The sequence below is a fragment of the Ruditapes philippinarum genome, unplaced genomic scaffold (assembly GCF_026571515.1).
Source record: "Ruditapes philippinarum isolate M1 unplaced genomic scaffold, ASM2657151v2 ctg1794_1_1_1_1, whole genome shotgun sequence".
Taxonomy (NCBI): domain Eukaryota; kingdom Metazoa; phylum Mollusca; class Bivalvia; order Venerida; family Veneridae; genus Ruditapes; species Ruditapes philippinarum.
The window spans coordinates 168,691-186,335 of NW_026855931.1; the positions used below are offsets into that span (position 1 = coordinate 168,691).

Consider the following 17,645-nt stretch of genomic DNA (forward strand, 5'->3'; position numbering starts at 1 on the left):
CTGATGTACGAACACGTTCACGCTCAACATAACTATATGAAATTTGACAATTATTGGGCGAGGTTTCTTTGATTTGTACGGATTTCCAAGTCGATGAGCGCTGTCAAAAAGCATTTTACTGCAATCAATTACTAATTTATCCTCTATGAATGCTTTCATCTCCAGCTTACAGTTCTCCACTTCCAGTTCCGGTTGGGCAATGTCCATGCTATCAATATGCGATTTTTGTACTTTCAAATTTCGAATGTCTTTATGAAAATGAGATTTTCTCGCATACTACTATTTTCAGCATCACACATTAAATTATTCATCGTTTTCTGTTTTTCATCAAATTATTTGATATCTCACAAATTTTCTTTAAACTGCCAATTCGATCTTGAGTATTTTTTATGTCTACGCTTTTTCATCATATTGGTTGCTTACGAACGCTTGTGATTTTTTCAACGTCCGCCACCCTTTCAGCTATATTTTTCACTTTAATTTTCAAATCAGTGAGTTTAGTACTTAGTCTAATAGAATTTACTGTTTTTTGCGACATAACAAATTTTAGCCATAGATACCTTAAGCAGATTATTCATGCTATTGATGTCCTCAGTAATAGAGATCGCTCAGGGTGGAAAAGGTATTTTTTCTTTTGGTACCGGCTGTAAAAATTGTGTCGATGGTGGCGATGTATAAGGCGACTGCAAAGCCTGCATGAAAGGGCCTTGTCGTATTGTTGACCACGATTCATCATTGCAGGCTGATAATAAACTGTGTGCGAACTGTCAAATGTAAAGTACTCAGGCGAGCAAGGCTTATCTTTGACCCTTTTACTAAGTTGTTTATCTGCTGAGCTAGTACCCGTCAAACCGGTTTGCTGAGTACTATCAACGTGACTACTACTATCAGCTGTACTTACACATGGATGTATACATGTATCCGATAAAGGCGAAATATACTTGCGTTTCTTATTTCCACTTGTTTTTTCTATTTGTTGTGTTCTTTCGGTGGCATGAGAATATTTATAAGGTAGTCCAAATGTCAACAAAATGTGACTAAAATTCCTTTTATTTTACACTTTATTCCGAAAAATAACGAGAGCTGAAAATCCATGCCTCTACCCGGAAAGGGCAGTTAACGCAGTAAGATATAACATGAAAATATTGTTTGTAAAAAGTATGTTAAATCATTAAAGCTGTAAAAATTTATGTTTACTTTAAAGTAGATAATGATTTTATTTATTTTATAAATAATGTTTACAATTATTTTCTTTGACACTGTGTATTTATTCAAACTTTGATGAATAAATAAAAGTAATGTACTGATACTTAATTACTCCCCACCACCCCCCCCCCCCCCTAAAAAATGTACTGGTACTGAAGAACCGAACTAAAATCTTGTACTGGTACTGGTAATAGTACTGCATAATTTGGCAAGCACTGGCACTTGTACTTAAGTGCTACATCCTTAGTACTGATGCAGCTCTGATCATGATCAAGATAATCTGTAAATCAAATAGTATTTTTATCTAGAAAATGTTTTGTGAGTTTACTATCTAGATCTCAGATTAATTGAACCTGCGTATCCTAGGACGACAACTCTTGACAAATTCTACTTAGCTCATAATTATAGCCTCATAATATTATACTAAAGAATGGTATTTCGTACAGCTGTCATCGATAGAAACAATATCAATTTATTTTCTGTTGATCAATAATCTGAACACATGTAAACAAATCAACAAATGTTACTTATTAATTAGATGTCAAGAAATTATGGAAATTCACTAAACATTTACAGAAACAGGTATTCTTGTCTTAAACTATGCTGTCAATACGTTATGGAAATATTTTATAGCTGTGATGACAAAAGGCATTAATTAAACAAGATCATCATAATTGTATGCACAGAACATGTATTTTATTGAATCATGTGCACGCGTATGAAAGTGAATTAATAAATCAATGTCGATATATCGGTGTATTGTTGATCATAAATTTTGTCATCCGATATCAATATATAATTGGTATGCCTTGCACTGAATCCGTGAGAGCTGTGTAAAATTATGTTGTTGTTTTCCTTTTCAGGTGAGGAAATGGTCATTCACTTGACTGGTGATGACAATAGTGGATCTTCTGCATTTAGCACTCCTGGCAGTGTGTTTACCATCTGTGGTAAAACATTTGACAAGGCTCGTGTCAAACTCGAAGAGTTTTGGGAAGTTGTAGATGGCTGCAAATGCGTCAAAAATAATTCCAAAGATAAGAAATTGAGGTAGGCTTTCGGCTTTTAGTAGAATTTACCGGTATTATAATTGATTTATAAAATCAAATTACGGTTAATCGTGTAAGTGCATGAAACAGATATTTACTTTAAATTTTAATGATAAACGGAAGGCAGTCTTGACATAATGCACTCAGCTGACGTCTTCCTCTATCAATAAAGCTGAGAAGTTGACCTGTGAATAAAACGTACCGATGTTACTTAAATTTAGTACAACCTAAAACAAAGGAAAAATGGTGTGTCGTTGAAACGGCTTTAGCAAAGGATTTTCTTTATATAAAACAATAATAACTATACGCCTCAATACCTTCATGACGTATTTAGGAATTACGCAGAATAAAGTTCATTCAGGAATAAAAATAAAGGACCAATTCTCCTCTACTAAACAAAAGATAATAACAAAAGAAAAAGTCCCTTATTCCATTTCGTTAAGCATTATGATGTTCATTGAGTACAGCCAGTAGTTATTTAGTTGAAAATATAAAAGGTAGCTTGTAGGGTTGAAAAAGATCAAGAAGGTCAAAGTAACAACACAATTATGTCTATCCCCTAAGTGAGTCCATAGACTCACAGGTATCACATGTTTCGTTTATATTTGACATATAATTATGTTCTTTCAAAACACAGGTTAATACTGATAGAGATATGTCTTTCATTCAGAAAATTGTTTGTTATCAAAACACAGGGATAAAACAACTTATTTATGTAATTTAAAATATATCATATTTCTATATTAAAATTTCTATGTGTTTAAAATTATATTAATTGTTCACTCCAGGCAGGAGGTGAGATACAGACATGACGGACACTCTTGTTTATGAATTTAGAAATGTTCTAAAGACTAACACTTATTTAATACAATATTATTTTCAGGAAAAAAATTAAACTGTCAGTATCTGTATACATACCCCATCTCCTACATAGAATGAAATAATATAACTTGCTTTTCACTATTTACGCTACTAATACTTGTAATAAAAAGGATATATGACTAATCCTGAAATGTAGTCTGTTTACCTATTTATATAAATGGTTGTTTCTGGCTTTTAAAATCAAAAAGCATGTTTTGGAACTTTCTTTTAACATATGTTCATTTGAGAGTACAAAGTTTAATTTATCCTGATCACTTTAATTGTTAAATGAGGCATTCATCTCAATAGCCTTTTTAACAATATCATTTCTGAGACTCTGATAAAATGGGCAGGGAATAACACATGAACTTCATTTTCCACTGCAAGATCACAAATTGGACATAGACGCTGTTCTTCTGGGATATATACATATCTCCCGGTTTCTAAACGGAGGGGGCAACTCCATATCTAAACTTAGCTAACGCAGACTTGTATTTACTAGACAAAGTTGTACATTCAACATACTTTTCAGTTTCATAAACAGATTTAAACTGCGTATAAGTCCTAAGTTTATTCCTACCTCTACCAGAGGGACCCGTGACAGTTTGTAAACTGGTTCTCCAATCATGAATGAAAGTATCCATGGTACACTTACTTATCTTATCACAAAACTGTTTGGAAGACATGTTAATACAATCTTTTAATATATTCAATAAATTGTTTGACAATAGATCATGTAGATGTTTCTTATACAGAATTTGCCAATTTTTGCAACTATTATTACTCTTACTGTCACAAAATCTAAAAATCTTGAAATTAATTCTCTCACTATCCATTAACTTCACTCTTTGCCAATGTTGAGACACAGATCTTCACTGTTTCACATGAGGGGGGCGCCAACAAAACTCACCATAAATTGCATATTTATATATATATTTACCCAACCCCATAAAGAATCTCATTTCTCGACTCTGCACTGAATTTATGCAAGAATAGGATCTTGTTCCCCAAACAGATGTCCCATATGCAATAACAGGGCATACTGTACTGTCGTAAAGTTTTGTGAATGCCTTATATGGCATGCCACCATAGGACTTGGACTTAGCTATAAGGAGACCAAGGGCTCTACCAGCACTCTGAGCGACAGATTTCACCATGATATTAAAATCAAGCATCTCGGTCAGTAACAGACCTCGGTAAGTATAGTTGGCAACGACTTTCAGACTGTGTTAACTACATGTGAAACTGTATGCAGTTCTGGGAACAGAAACAGGACTAAAATGAACGATATTACTCTTCATAGGATTTAAATCATATTATTCTTATTACACCAATTATTTAACATATCTAACATGAACTGTAAATCTTCTGCGTTTTCAGCTATAAGTACAATATCATCTGCATATAAAAGGATGCATAGTTTTTCATTATCAATACAATACCCTTTCCGGCTGCTTTTATAGATACTGCCAGATCATTTACGAATAAATTAAATAACAAAGGTGATAAGGAGCAGCCCTGTCTTAAGCCACACTTAACATCGAACCAATCTGTATAAAAACCCTTAACCCTAACACTAGTTGTTACTTGACTATTATAAAGAGATTTCATAGCATTCATCACTTTTCCATTAAACCCAATTTCCGAATTCATTAATTTGTCCCATAAAATAGTCCTATTTATAAAATCACAGTTTTTTTTAAATCAATAAATGCACAAAAAGTAGATTTTTGGCCTTTTTCTAGTATCAATAATATTAGTATACTTTTATCTATAACAAACATTATATAAAATTTGTAAAAACGACACTGGACACTGGTTTTTCAAAATGTCTACTGGTATTGAGTCTATACCACATGATTTACCAGACTTCCCTTTGGTAACAGCCTTCTCTACTTCCATTATAGATATATTTTCATTCAAACTATCACAAGAGCGATTACTTTGACAACCATTATTAAGTACGGTAGTTTCAGCATTGCATTGTCTACTTACAAACTGCTATAATCATTTGTCCATTTATCTAAAACTGTACTAATATTGTTGGTAATAGAACCATCTTCACAAATTACTTCTAATGGTATACCCTTTTACTTTGATTGCTCAACACCTATCTTGCCTATGGTTTTCCAAAACTTCTGTTGATTATGTTCACAATCAAGAAGTAACTCATTCTGTAAAGAAACCCAATATGCTCTCTTACACTTTTGAACTTCTCCGTCAAAATCTTTTCTAGCAGATATGAAAACACCCTTTAAATGATTTTTAACTGGTCCAATAGAACCTTCAACCATTTTCTTCCAGCTTCACATAGTTTGTTCCATAGGCGAGATAGGTTGTGGTCTGGTGTGGATACAGGTATAAGGCCAGTATTTACCTGAATGTAAGAAATAATTTCAGTACTTCTAATAACTGTGAAATCTTTATCATGTGCGACTATACAATTATCAACAACAGCACATCCTTTAGCAGGTATTGATGTAAAATCATCCTTTATATAATTTTGACCATTCAATAAACACATGTTACTATCTATCAGGAAAGCTAATAACTTGTCACCATAAGCGTTACAAGAAAAATCAACATTATTTCTATCTGGCAAATCGTCAACCCCAATAATAAAATCACTATTGTCACCAATACGACTATTAAAATCACCACAAATGTATAATGGACAATCACTTGATATACATATATACTAGATAATAGAGTATCATAAAAGTTATTAACATCAATCAAACGTCTAGAAGAGTTATAAGTTGGCAAATATCATACACATGTGTAAAATTTTAACCCTGAAACTTTATCTGAAAATTTTAACCATAATATGCCTTCAAAACTGCTATCAATAATTTCTATGTCACAAAATCCAACATTTCCTTTTTAATTAAAAATCCAACGCCCCCTGAGCCCGACCTTGCATTTATATGTAATGATTTGCGATTATTACCAAACCAAACAAACTCTGGTAATTCAATTATATCATTATTACACAAATGAGTCTCAGTTACACCTAAAATGTCAACATTTAAAAACTGAACACATTCACTTCTTAAAATAAAATTATCACTGTCTTTAACTGTACTCCACCCATTTACACTCCAGAAACCGGAAGCCATCTATCTTCTTCCTCCTCGTCCTTGCCCTCTATATCCTTGACTTTGACCCCTTTGACCGCCATGTCCTTGTCCTCTGTTGCTTTTCCCACGACCTTGCTGACCCCAGTTCCCCCGACCTCGATGACTAGAACCCGCGTTACCCTGTGAAGCACTATTCGAAGGTAACTGATTATTGCCTGCTTGATTGGTACTGTAATTCTGAGTTTGTGTGCCTGCTTGATAGGTACTATTATTCTGAGTGTGTGACTCATCATTCCCCTATTCACAGCATTCACCATTGCGCGTAAATTACTGGATTCAGTCGTTCATCCTTCGACTGATCTGCATGGATAAACATGTCTTTATATACTATTATCTGGAGTTTTCCCTTCACTTGTAATATTTTGTTCCGCTCACTTTCACTGTTAAATTTTGCTATCACAACTCCAGGCGTTTGAGAATCGGAATTATGGTTAGGAATATGCTGTACTGAAGTCACTTTAATGTCACTAATTTTCAATTGATTCTTTATAATATTATTCACTTTATCCTCAAGTCGTTCATTCACAGCAAGTCGTTCATTCACAGTCTCCATATGTACCATCTAAAAGGACTTTGACGAAATTTATGTTTCTGTTAATTTTGCGTACATGTTTTTAAACATGTCGCTTTAACTGTAAGAAAAACAAAATATCTCTTTACTACTTATTGCACTTTCCATCTGAAATAAACAAATTCTTAACGCTACTTGTAATTTTGTCGGACGATATTGTTCAAGTATTAATTAAAATATCTAGCCATCGACTGTGTAGATATTGGTGTAAGAAATTGAGTTCACTTACCGAAACAGGACATGTTCGTTAAGAAACATAATTATAAATCTTATACTGTTCCATTTCTCAAGATTAATAACCCTAAAAGAAATTTGTATGTCATTGTCATGCAAGCTTTGCTAACATTTTTATGTGTTTTTGCGTAGAATACTAAGAACTAAAGTATGCAATTTAACCAGTTTTACTTCGGCCGAGTATCTTTTTTTAAAGATAATTCTTCTTTCTTTTCATTATTAGTCCTCACAAAGCTCAAGAGATTGTACAAAAAGGCCTTGAAATGCTCGGTAATATTGACTACAATGTTTTATGGAGTAACTGTGAACATTTTGCATCGTTCTGTAGATATGGAAAGTATAAAAGTGACCAGGTGAGTTATAGTTTTGAACATCATGTCCTCTGTTAAAATATGGACGAGCTTAAATTATGCCTTCAATTCCAAGACACAACACAGGGAATTATTGTGTGATGAATTTTAGATCAACACATGTTCTAAAAACGTAGATCGTAGGACATCATGCTTTAGGCGGCGAGAATTATCCTCTGATAATGCAGGTGATACGAAGTAGTTATATAATATTCATATAAATAAGACCCGTTGAAGAAAAAACATTTTGGGCATTTTATTACATGGAGATAAAGGAGCGCAAGACCTTCCAATTGGTAATCCTCTTATTTTTCTCACATATATATACACACAATATGAACGGTATCGAAGCAAATAGAAATAAAAAAACAGAATAATAAATAGTGAGCTAAACATTACCCATATCTTTAGCATAATTTATGACACCTTTTAGTACTTGCTGTAGTATCATATGCATACTTTCACAATTATTTCTAAACTAATTCTAGCCTGTAATTTTTTAAGTCAATAAGAACATTATTAATTGACACTTCGAGTTAGACATCATCTTGGGAGTCTTGAATCTGTGTTTTGAATGGCATGGCTTCAGATAAGCATGTATTCCTTACGTCTAGCTTTTAAAATGTTCACACTTCTCTTATGGGAATAGCATGTTCTGTTAATAGAATCTTTGATTTTTCAAATCAGTAAAGGCTAAGTCTCACTTACATCCCGGTCAGAGCCGCCGTAGAGCCCCGGTAGACTGTCCGGTAATCCTTCGCTGGATACGAGATACAGGGGTACGAACCGGGATATCATACCGGGATACATCCGTAACTTTCTGCCGGCAACAAGACTCCACATTGAATTGATCCGGGTTATAGAAATACCGTGAGAATACAATCCGCAGCATTTTACGCATCCCGGATGACAAAATTCTAATTACACTCTTCGTTGGAGTCAGGTGGTCCGGGATTATCCGGGAAGGTATAGCTTTGCCGGCTTCATCCCTATAGCTGCTGCCGGGAAACGACCGGGGGTTATACCGGGAAAAGCCACGCGTAGCTGCTCCTGCCGGCACAAACCGGGGATGATCCGGGTATGATATAGCAAGTAGAGCTACGGTAAGAAGCCCCGGTATATGCCGGCAGAGCCCCGGTAAATCGGTACAGGCAGAGCCCCGGAGGATAAAGGTAGAGCTGTACGACGTTGATCCGGGGTTAAGAGCCCTGGCAAAGCCCGGGTCATGGTTCTAAACAGAATGAAACGACAATTTGCGAAATGATTTGGCTACTTGTGGTTGTTATTATTAAATTGCCATTCCATTTCCCTTACTATCCAGTATGTGCATAAGATTTTTCAGAAAATCAATCATGAATTGTAGTTGAAAAAATCATCCAAACAATTTCGAAGCGGAAGTTAGTTTGTAGATATCTGGTTGAGAAAGATTGAGTCGCTGATTGATATGAGATTCCTTTTTTTTAAGTTTTTCATATTAGTGTTTTTTCTATTAAGTATTTATTTATTGGGTTTTGGAAGATCAACACATGTTCGTGTTGTTTGCTTGTTTGTTTTTTGTGTTTTTTGTTTTTTGTTTTTATCGAGTTTTTTTTTTTGTTGGTGTGTGTGATTACTCGGTTAAGAAGGTGCAATTGGTTTTACTATTCGGTTAGGGGTTGGCCATTGAGCGTTTTGTTAGCTCGCTCATGGTGTGTGGATTTCCCAGGACTTATTGTACTATGGAGGTTTTCTGGTTCATAGCTAGGATCGGGCACTTGAGTTTTTTCTATTGTTTTTGTTTTGTTTGGTGTTTGTTTGGTGTGTGGTGTTGGTTGTGTTTTGTTTGTTTTGTTTGGTTATTGGGTGTGGTTGGGAGAAGAAAATGGGTGATGTGGCTGGTCGTTGGGTTTTTTTTTATTTTTTTTTTTCGTTTTGACGTATTTCTCTGGGAATTATTGTTCTGGTTATTTTATTTTATAATTTTCTGGTTTAGGTTTTTGTGTTTAGGGGTTGTTTGATGGTGGTTTGTTTAGGTTTATTTGTTTTTGTTTTCGGTTTTAATTTTATTTGGCCGGCCGAATTTGTAGAATTTTAATTATTTATAGTATTATTCCTTTTTTTTCCTGAGAATCAAGTTTATTCTAATAACTCTTGTCTTTCTTCCCTGTTTAGAGTTATTTTGATATATTATTGGTTTCCGAAGTATTCATGATGATTTTTGGTTTGGTGCCATTACTGGATAGAGGGAAATGGAAAGCGGTCTTATAATTAGTGCAATATGTCGCATAATAGTTGTGATGCGGCTATTTTCAAGTATGAAATGATCGGGTTGTCAGGTGCTATTCTGGATCAACCGTAGTTACTTTATCTCACGGGGCTGCTGTCCTCTGTACATTGTCTGGACAACATATCTTGAGGGTGCATATTTATGAGGGAGCGAGACAGAGACAGGTATATAAAGCACACATATTAGAAAACTTGGGAGCTTCACGAAATAAGAAATACCTATAGTCTCTAACTATCATAAAGTCTTTATACAATATTTCTTCTGCTCTGCCTCGGCATAATGCACATACCTCATTGGAATATCGAATGACCTTAACAAAATTGTACAACTCCGACTGAACACGTCGATGACCAGTCTCGACGATGTACTAACTAGAATCAAGTACCCCAGGGACCCGCGTCCTAGTGTTTTGTGTACTTTCGCGGCCGTGCATAGATAAGACGCATGTTGCGGCACGGTGATGAGATGGTCTATCTGGCATGCCTATACATACTCCTTTAGATTTATGATATAACTCTCACGTATAATACGTTACGGGAAATATTGAAGTATCAACACTACAAGCTACGGTGATATTGACCTAGAACTAATTAATATTTGTAAATCCACGGAGAGTGGAAGCGGTATATGCGACGGGAGATATTGGTTTTCCTTCATGGTGAGATTTCCATACATACACAGAGTAATCAATAGTAATACACAGACGAATGCAATAAGCCAGAAAGATAAAGAGTAAGGAAAAACATTAGAAAATACACATCAGAGCGCGCCGGCTACTCAGGTTCTAGCACACCACCCTGTCGAGCGTCAGAATCGCACTCGCGCCTCGTAATAATCTCACTGGTTGCTCAACAATGTTAGTGGTTCATTAAATGCTCATCTTAGGAAATGTTAGACCTACAGAGCATACCGGTTTCTTATCACACTCAGGAGTGGAGGGAATCCTACTACACATGTGAGGGGTTTAAGCTACTAAGGTTGTCACGGATGATATATAGTCAAGTTAATGCACATGTCGAGATGAGGTAAATTAAGTTTACCATAATCGAATACTTGCGATCGCGAATATTGGCATGTTAAATAGTTTCGTCAATTCTGAGCGGGATCAATCTATTAGTATATAAACATTCACTTCAGACATTAGCGTTGATTTATTCAATACTGGGAGCATACGAGTATAGAGTCTCTATCAACATGCCTTAGTGTCAATGAGACACTAAATAAGAGTATCAAAAACTTTGTGATTCTATCGATGTATGATTACAATGAGTTATCTCTCTCGATCAGTTATAGATTCCAAGAGCTATTCGATTTAAAAGAGCGTATGAACATGAATGTATAATAGCTGAAGTACAAGACATTTATCAAAAGCTCTACTCATCTAGCTTAATTCTCTTTTGAAAAAGTAAATTGTAAACCAAGTCTGATTCAAGGCGATGATGCTGACGCAATCAGAGTAGCCACCACAAACAGACCTAATAATTAAATGGCAGTGCAAAACATGTCTTTCTATATTGGCTGCTCAAGATAGAGAATAATCTAGATAAATTATGGCGGAATTTATCAGATGTATTATTCACTCAATGCTAGAAGAGTATTACTGTTACTTGACGGGAGCTTATTATCTATTATATAATCTACAAGGGGAGATGGTGTCATTATGTCCACATCTATTCTCTTATATTTTTTTGGTTCATTATAATCATCAAAAAATCCATTTTACTGATACACCCAACATCTGTGAAGAAAAAAAGGGAGTCTTATTTGGCCGAGCGCAGAGAGTCTTCTGCGCGTCGCGCTATACACTGTGTACTGTAGACGATTTTGATATGAAATGTTCGACAAACAATTGTCTTGTATCTCTGTGCATGTATTAACGATAGGACGGCTTAAGTGTTTGTACAAGCTGGAGGAGGAGCGTGGAGATTTATTACACGAGTGTTACACCCTTCAGGATTGGGTTAACTCACGGTCCCTTGTCCATTAATATTTTCTGAGTTATGAAGAATCATGACGTTTTTAGAGACATAACTAATATCATAAATGTTTAGATTGATCTAAAATTCATCTACAAATAATTCTGAGTTGTGCTTGTGGTACTTCGATTATTAAGGGGCTATGTTATAATATATTAGAGATATGGCACTACGCGTGTGGTGCTAACAGTGATTACATGTAAGGACAGGTTACATTGCGATGATGCATAAGTCCCAACCGAATAGGACTCGAACGCAATGTGTCTGACTCTTTAACTGCACAAGATTTATGAATTAACACGGTCATTTATTCATACAGAACGATGCAATAGTGTGTTGTCACAGTAACTCCCAATAATATTACACTGATCCGAAAGATTTGCACACAATTACTTACACGATTTTCCGTATTTGCAATTGCATAGTTTTATTCTGTTACCAATCTACTTGAAGCTTTTATGACTGTTAAGATTATAATTATATTGAAATAGTATAAAGTATACAAAGAATTATACTTTAAAAAGATACGTGCGCGAAGTTAAAACTGGTGATAATGATGCATTGTTTGAGTTTCTTATTGTATCGTAGAGCGTCAAATAACACATATAAAATGTTAGCAAGCTTGCGATGACGAGAGTGGACAATATGCAATATATCCTTAGAGAGTTGTTATTAACTGGCCTAGATGAAATGGAACAAGTATATTAGATATAATTGTTTTACAGTACATAGAGTCTCATGTTTTCCGTGAAGATGACTATATCTACAAAAGATTTCTATTACAATTTCTCATGTCTAGATTCTACATCAGTGACTTAAATTAACGATACGATGGATAGTAATGTTTAAACGTTAGTACTTGCGTGAACATAGTATGGCGATAAGCGCATTCGCGAGCTAAGATATAATATTACAGAATGCAAAAAAAGCTTAGGGCTCTCTCCAAAGTCTCCAAGAAGAGAAAATAAATGCCTTTAAATTAGTTATCTAGGGGACACTGGGACAACCTGTTGCTGAGGAGTTGGTATAAGGCAGCAATGTTACTAGGATGCCTAAAATAGAGTACAACTTATTACACGGAGTGAGTGTCTCTCTCTAGGAGGAGGAGGGGGAGCGCGCGGGTGAGACGGTTATTGGGTTAAGGGAGAATGATTTTATTGTTGATGAGACTGTATTCCATATGACTGCTCTAGTTGAGGGAAGCCGAGCACTGTTTGTAGAAATGAATGTAGCTAAATAGTAGCGCGAGAGTATAGTTTGTACACAAGAAGTGCGATATAAATTCGTTTGGATGCCGAAAGTCCTTTAGTTAGATGCCGTACATTATGTGTGAGTGAGCGTTGTTGATGAATGAATACGTCGAGGGGTACTTTTTCTTTTTTTGTGTGAATGTTTTAAGTCCGTTAGATGGAGATGTGGAATAATAGTTATTATGCTGTCTAATATGTGGATATTCTGTATGATCGAAATGAGATCGTAATGGATTGTGACTATTTAAATATGTTTGGAACTACTTTTCATAAGCGTAAAATGAAGGCGGACTAATTAATCGGCTCGATCTATCCAGAGAGGGAGTGTATCTTGTACAATATTCGGAGTTGGAAAGGTTAGTGAGTTGATATTTATATCAGAGCATCGTGTCAAATCAGATGTACAGAGTATGTCACAGGGGAATAAGACACATGCGCGCGGCAGATGTACCATTAAAGATGTCTCTAATTATGTCGAGCAGGCTTATGGAGCTATATATATGCGTCCTTAGAGTAATGGGAATGCCGAGAGTACGCTATCAGGTCTGGAAGATGATTGGGTTACGATTACAATCTAATTATTTGGAAACAGGTAATTTAAGTATCACGGAGTACCTCTAATTTTGCAAGAGGATGTTACGGGTTCACTTAAGTGATTCGGAGCTTGAGGGTCACCAGATCAGTTTAGAGGATGCGAAACCAGAAGGTGACAGTTATATCGATATTGTAAGGACAGTTTCCACCGACGAAAGTGCAGTTGGCTGCAGAATAAGAGTTCCAAGCAAGCAATTATAAAGGGCAAAGTAGACGCAAAAAAGAATGAATAGATGATCCTGAGGATTTTAATTCCGTCGGAGTGCGTAAGAGAGTCATGTAGTTCAGTTAAGACGTAGTAATGTGTGATATTTGAATGTTATTTATTCTAGTGAGTGAAAGTAGATGTTCAATGTTTCTGATTTCTGTTATGAAGTAAACTGACTTAATGTGTTCTGTCATAAATGTATGGATAAATTGAGGATTTTATACCAGAGTTTTTTTAGATTATGTTGTCAGTGCAATATATTATCGCGAGATTATTGAGCCCGAATGAAGTTATTCTCAAGGTCGGGCATCAAAAGGGGGTTGGAAATGTCTTATATTATATATAAGGTGCAATGACTTTTGTATGTTGACATAAGAATATTATTGAATAGCCGATTTATTTGAAAAGGCCACAATATATTGTTAAAATGTTCACTATTTCAGGTAAATTTTGACACTTATGTTATGATTTGCCCAACTTATATCTTCTAGACGTTTGTGATTGCATTTGTATTACTTTTATGATATCTATATCTAGTATATATGTATTAAGTGATTGTGTCATCGAATTACATTTGTGGTGATTTTTAATTAGAGTATTGTGTATCTTATATAGATGTTGTTAATTATTTTGGGGTTGGATCTATTTTCCGTCTTATCTAGCAGATGAAGTAATCATAGATATGTCGCATATCTGGTCTATGTACAGATCTGTTGTTTTAACACCGTCTATTAACCGGTAGTATTGTGGGGTGACATGTAGGACACGGTGCACTAAATCTACGATCGTCTCGTCTTGCCTTCTGATGGATGAGAAGAATGATCAAGAACGTTAACAAAATGGATCGGGTTCTCAAGTGAAAAATAGCTGTCTTAAAAACACGAATTTCTACACTTATAGGGTTTTGATGTCGACAGAAAAACTGTCATGGTACCTCTTTTTAAATGATGAATATTTATATTAGACAGACATCAATCCATCCATTCCTATTCCTTTAAATAAAAATTATGTATCAATGTTATCATTTTCGGGCGTTTTCAATCCACCGGGGTTCTACCGGGTCTCTACCTGGATCGTCATGGGCTCTGCCGGGGCTCTGCCTGGATCGACCGGGGCTCTGCCTGGATCGACCGGGGCTCTGCCTGGGTCAACCGGGGCTCTTCCGGCGTCATCCGGGAACGACCGGGGAAGCACCGGCATGATCCGTAGCTTCACCTGGGCTCTGCCTGGATGATTCGGAGCGCATCCTGGGTGGTTAGTAGGGAACTACCGTAGTGCTGCCGGGGTAAGTGTGACTGCAAAAATAATTTCATCCCGGATCGTCCCGGATCATCCCGGTAACTTACCGGGATGGTCCTGGGCTCTGCCGGGAGTAAGTGAGACCGAGGCTTAAAATCTTTACACAACATCTGCCTTGTAGATTCTGACAAAATTTATAGGAGTACACTTAGTTGACAATCGACAAAAACTACATAAATGTACAATTTGGTTCACGTTTTATGTAAAATAAAATAGCAGGCCCTTAAACAGAAATAAAAATGCAATCTTTTTTGAAAAATGTTCTACATCGAATGAATCGATTGTGCTATGAACTTGGTAATCAATTTGAACTGATTTGTGGTTCCTACCGAAAATAGGTAGCCTTTAACTTGTGTATACATATCATTCGCGTTAGTTGTGAGAGATAAGACACTGTCTACCCATACATCCCACCCTCTCAAAGGCCACAATCTGTTAGGATATACAAATGCAGTATTTAAATATTCTCGTATTTTATATTGACTAATATTGGGTATACACTATAAAATTATCTTCCCTTAAATAACAATGTCCACAGCTACCAAATCTAAAAGAAAGCAAAATTGTTACACTGGCTATAGCTTTTGCAATAGCGGTTGGTCTGTGGCAACGACTAAGGAGTATTCGTCGCAGAAGCGGTAGGAAGAAGCCGTTTGCTAATGTTGGTAGACTGAATGATGCTTTATACTGGAAACGTTTAGCGGGTCAGGTGCCAACATATGTACTCTTTCAATTTATAACACGCACAGAGGGCAATTTATTGCCATTTAGGCAAACTCTTCTGTTTGACGATGGACTTCACTTTTACCTTATTTGGGTAAAATAGAGAAAAACAGAATCCCTAAAGAAAGCCCAACATGGCAAAATTGAAAATGTTGCAGGCTCGGTTTGATTGAGCCTGTTCATGAACGGTAATGGAAAGTGCAGGTAACCGTTCACGCCCCCTAGCACCGGCTTAAGCAGAATTCAACATTAAAATACGAAAATGATAAATTTTGAATGTAAAAACATCCGTAGATGTGTTCATACGGCGGTTTTCATGGAACCTTCAATGTGACACAGTAGTGCCATTCCATGAAAAGCGGCGTATGGTCCCCACATAAAAGAATGTGTGTGCCCTAAACTAGAAAACAATGGGCGGAACTAAATATAATGGAATTTTCAAGGGGGATCTGAGGTTATGAAGCCTGCATATCACAGCCAAGACATGTTGGGTAAAACACGTTCAAATGAGTGTAAAGCGACAACTTAATAACCCGGCATTGCATCGTATGTATGATACTTTTAAAAACCAACTCCCTGTCACAATATGGACTACGGTGGAACACAGGCTGATCACAACTACCATACAAAACAAAGCACAACTCAGTGCAAACTATTTAACAAATTTATTTACAAAAAATAAATGATTATTTATAATGAAAACAAATGATATAAATGACTGAAAAAAGAAAAAGAAATAAAGTTCCGTGTCACGTTTCTAATGTCCTGTCGAAAAGCACTTTTTCCCGGTGGCGTATTCACTGATGCTTGAGATGTGACTCATCCAAAGCAGAAAGATCGATTATGTACTGTCTACAGAGTGTAGATCCAAGACTGTGGATGTATGGTCTCTACGTCACAATCTCCAGATGTGACCCATTCAAAGCAGAAAGATCGAAGACTGCTTCGCTACGTCACAATCTCCACTATCGTCGCTATGTTGAACACATGCGTGATTCAAAATTGAAGGTGAATCCTCCGAGTAGAAGCTACAAAATATAAAACACAGTAAATATCCATTGTACACAAATATAAGGATATAAGTATGTCCCTTTAGAATAGCCGGACCTTTGTCGGATTCCTATAAACAAAGCTTCTAAAAATATAATGTCCCTTATGGAACGCCATACACACTGGTATTATGTATTCAACGTTGATTATATATCGTATCACTTTGTAAGATATAAAACACGAAGCCAGACCGGTTGCCACGAAATCTTTAAATCGAATCCATATTATTTCGTACAAAAAATAATGATGATGAAGTGATAAGAAAATTACTTAAAGAAATAGGAAATTATATAAAGAGAACATCTGCAGCAGGCTAAATTTTAAATGACTTTTTCTGTATTAAACAAGAACATGAAAACTTATTTAAGTAAATATAAATGAAACATATGCATGATAAAATAACGTGCATTCAAGGCGTTTACGGACTTCCATACATAACAACAACTATCAGTAATAATAAACAGATTACCAATATTCAAGTAATTAATGAAACACTAGAGTCATAAATCAACAGAAGACGAAATATTAGAGAACGAAAAATTACTGTCAAAATGCAAAATAAAATTTCTATTAAGCGAATATTTAATGAAAAATTTAACTGAAATACGATATTCTGAAATATCAAAAGTTTACTAAATAAAACAACAAGAAAAGAAAAATTTACCTTGCGCAAGCTTAAAAATTTACATCACAAGAATATATATGTCTGTCATAATGACCTTGTGCGTCTTTAAACGTCTATATGTGAGTCCCAAAGAAGATTTAAAATCGTTCAATATATATGCATAGTTACCCTGAGTGGAAAGCGTGAAACATAACTTTCATTTTTTCTTGCATTCCAGACAGCATGTTTAACAAAATATACAGG

At 35.6% G+C, this 17,645-nt stretch overlaps 1 protein-coding gene across 1 annotated transcript in view; it reads left to right on the top strand.

The window, feature by feature from the left end:
* LOC132744894 (phospholipase A and acyltransferase 3-like) overlaps positions 1–17,645 on the top strand; it is a 46,729-nt gene that overhangs the window by 26,288 nt on the left and 2,796 nt on the right. Inside the window, exons 2-3 of the mRNA XM_060733687.1 lie at positions 2,070–2,256; positions 7,285–7,414. Coding sequence (XP_060589670.1) covers positions 2,070–2,256; positions 7,285–7,414 — 317 coding nt within the window. The remainder of the gene's footprint in view (positions 1–2,069; positions 2,257–7,284; positions 7,415–17,645) is intronic.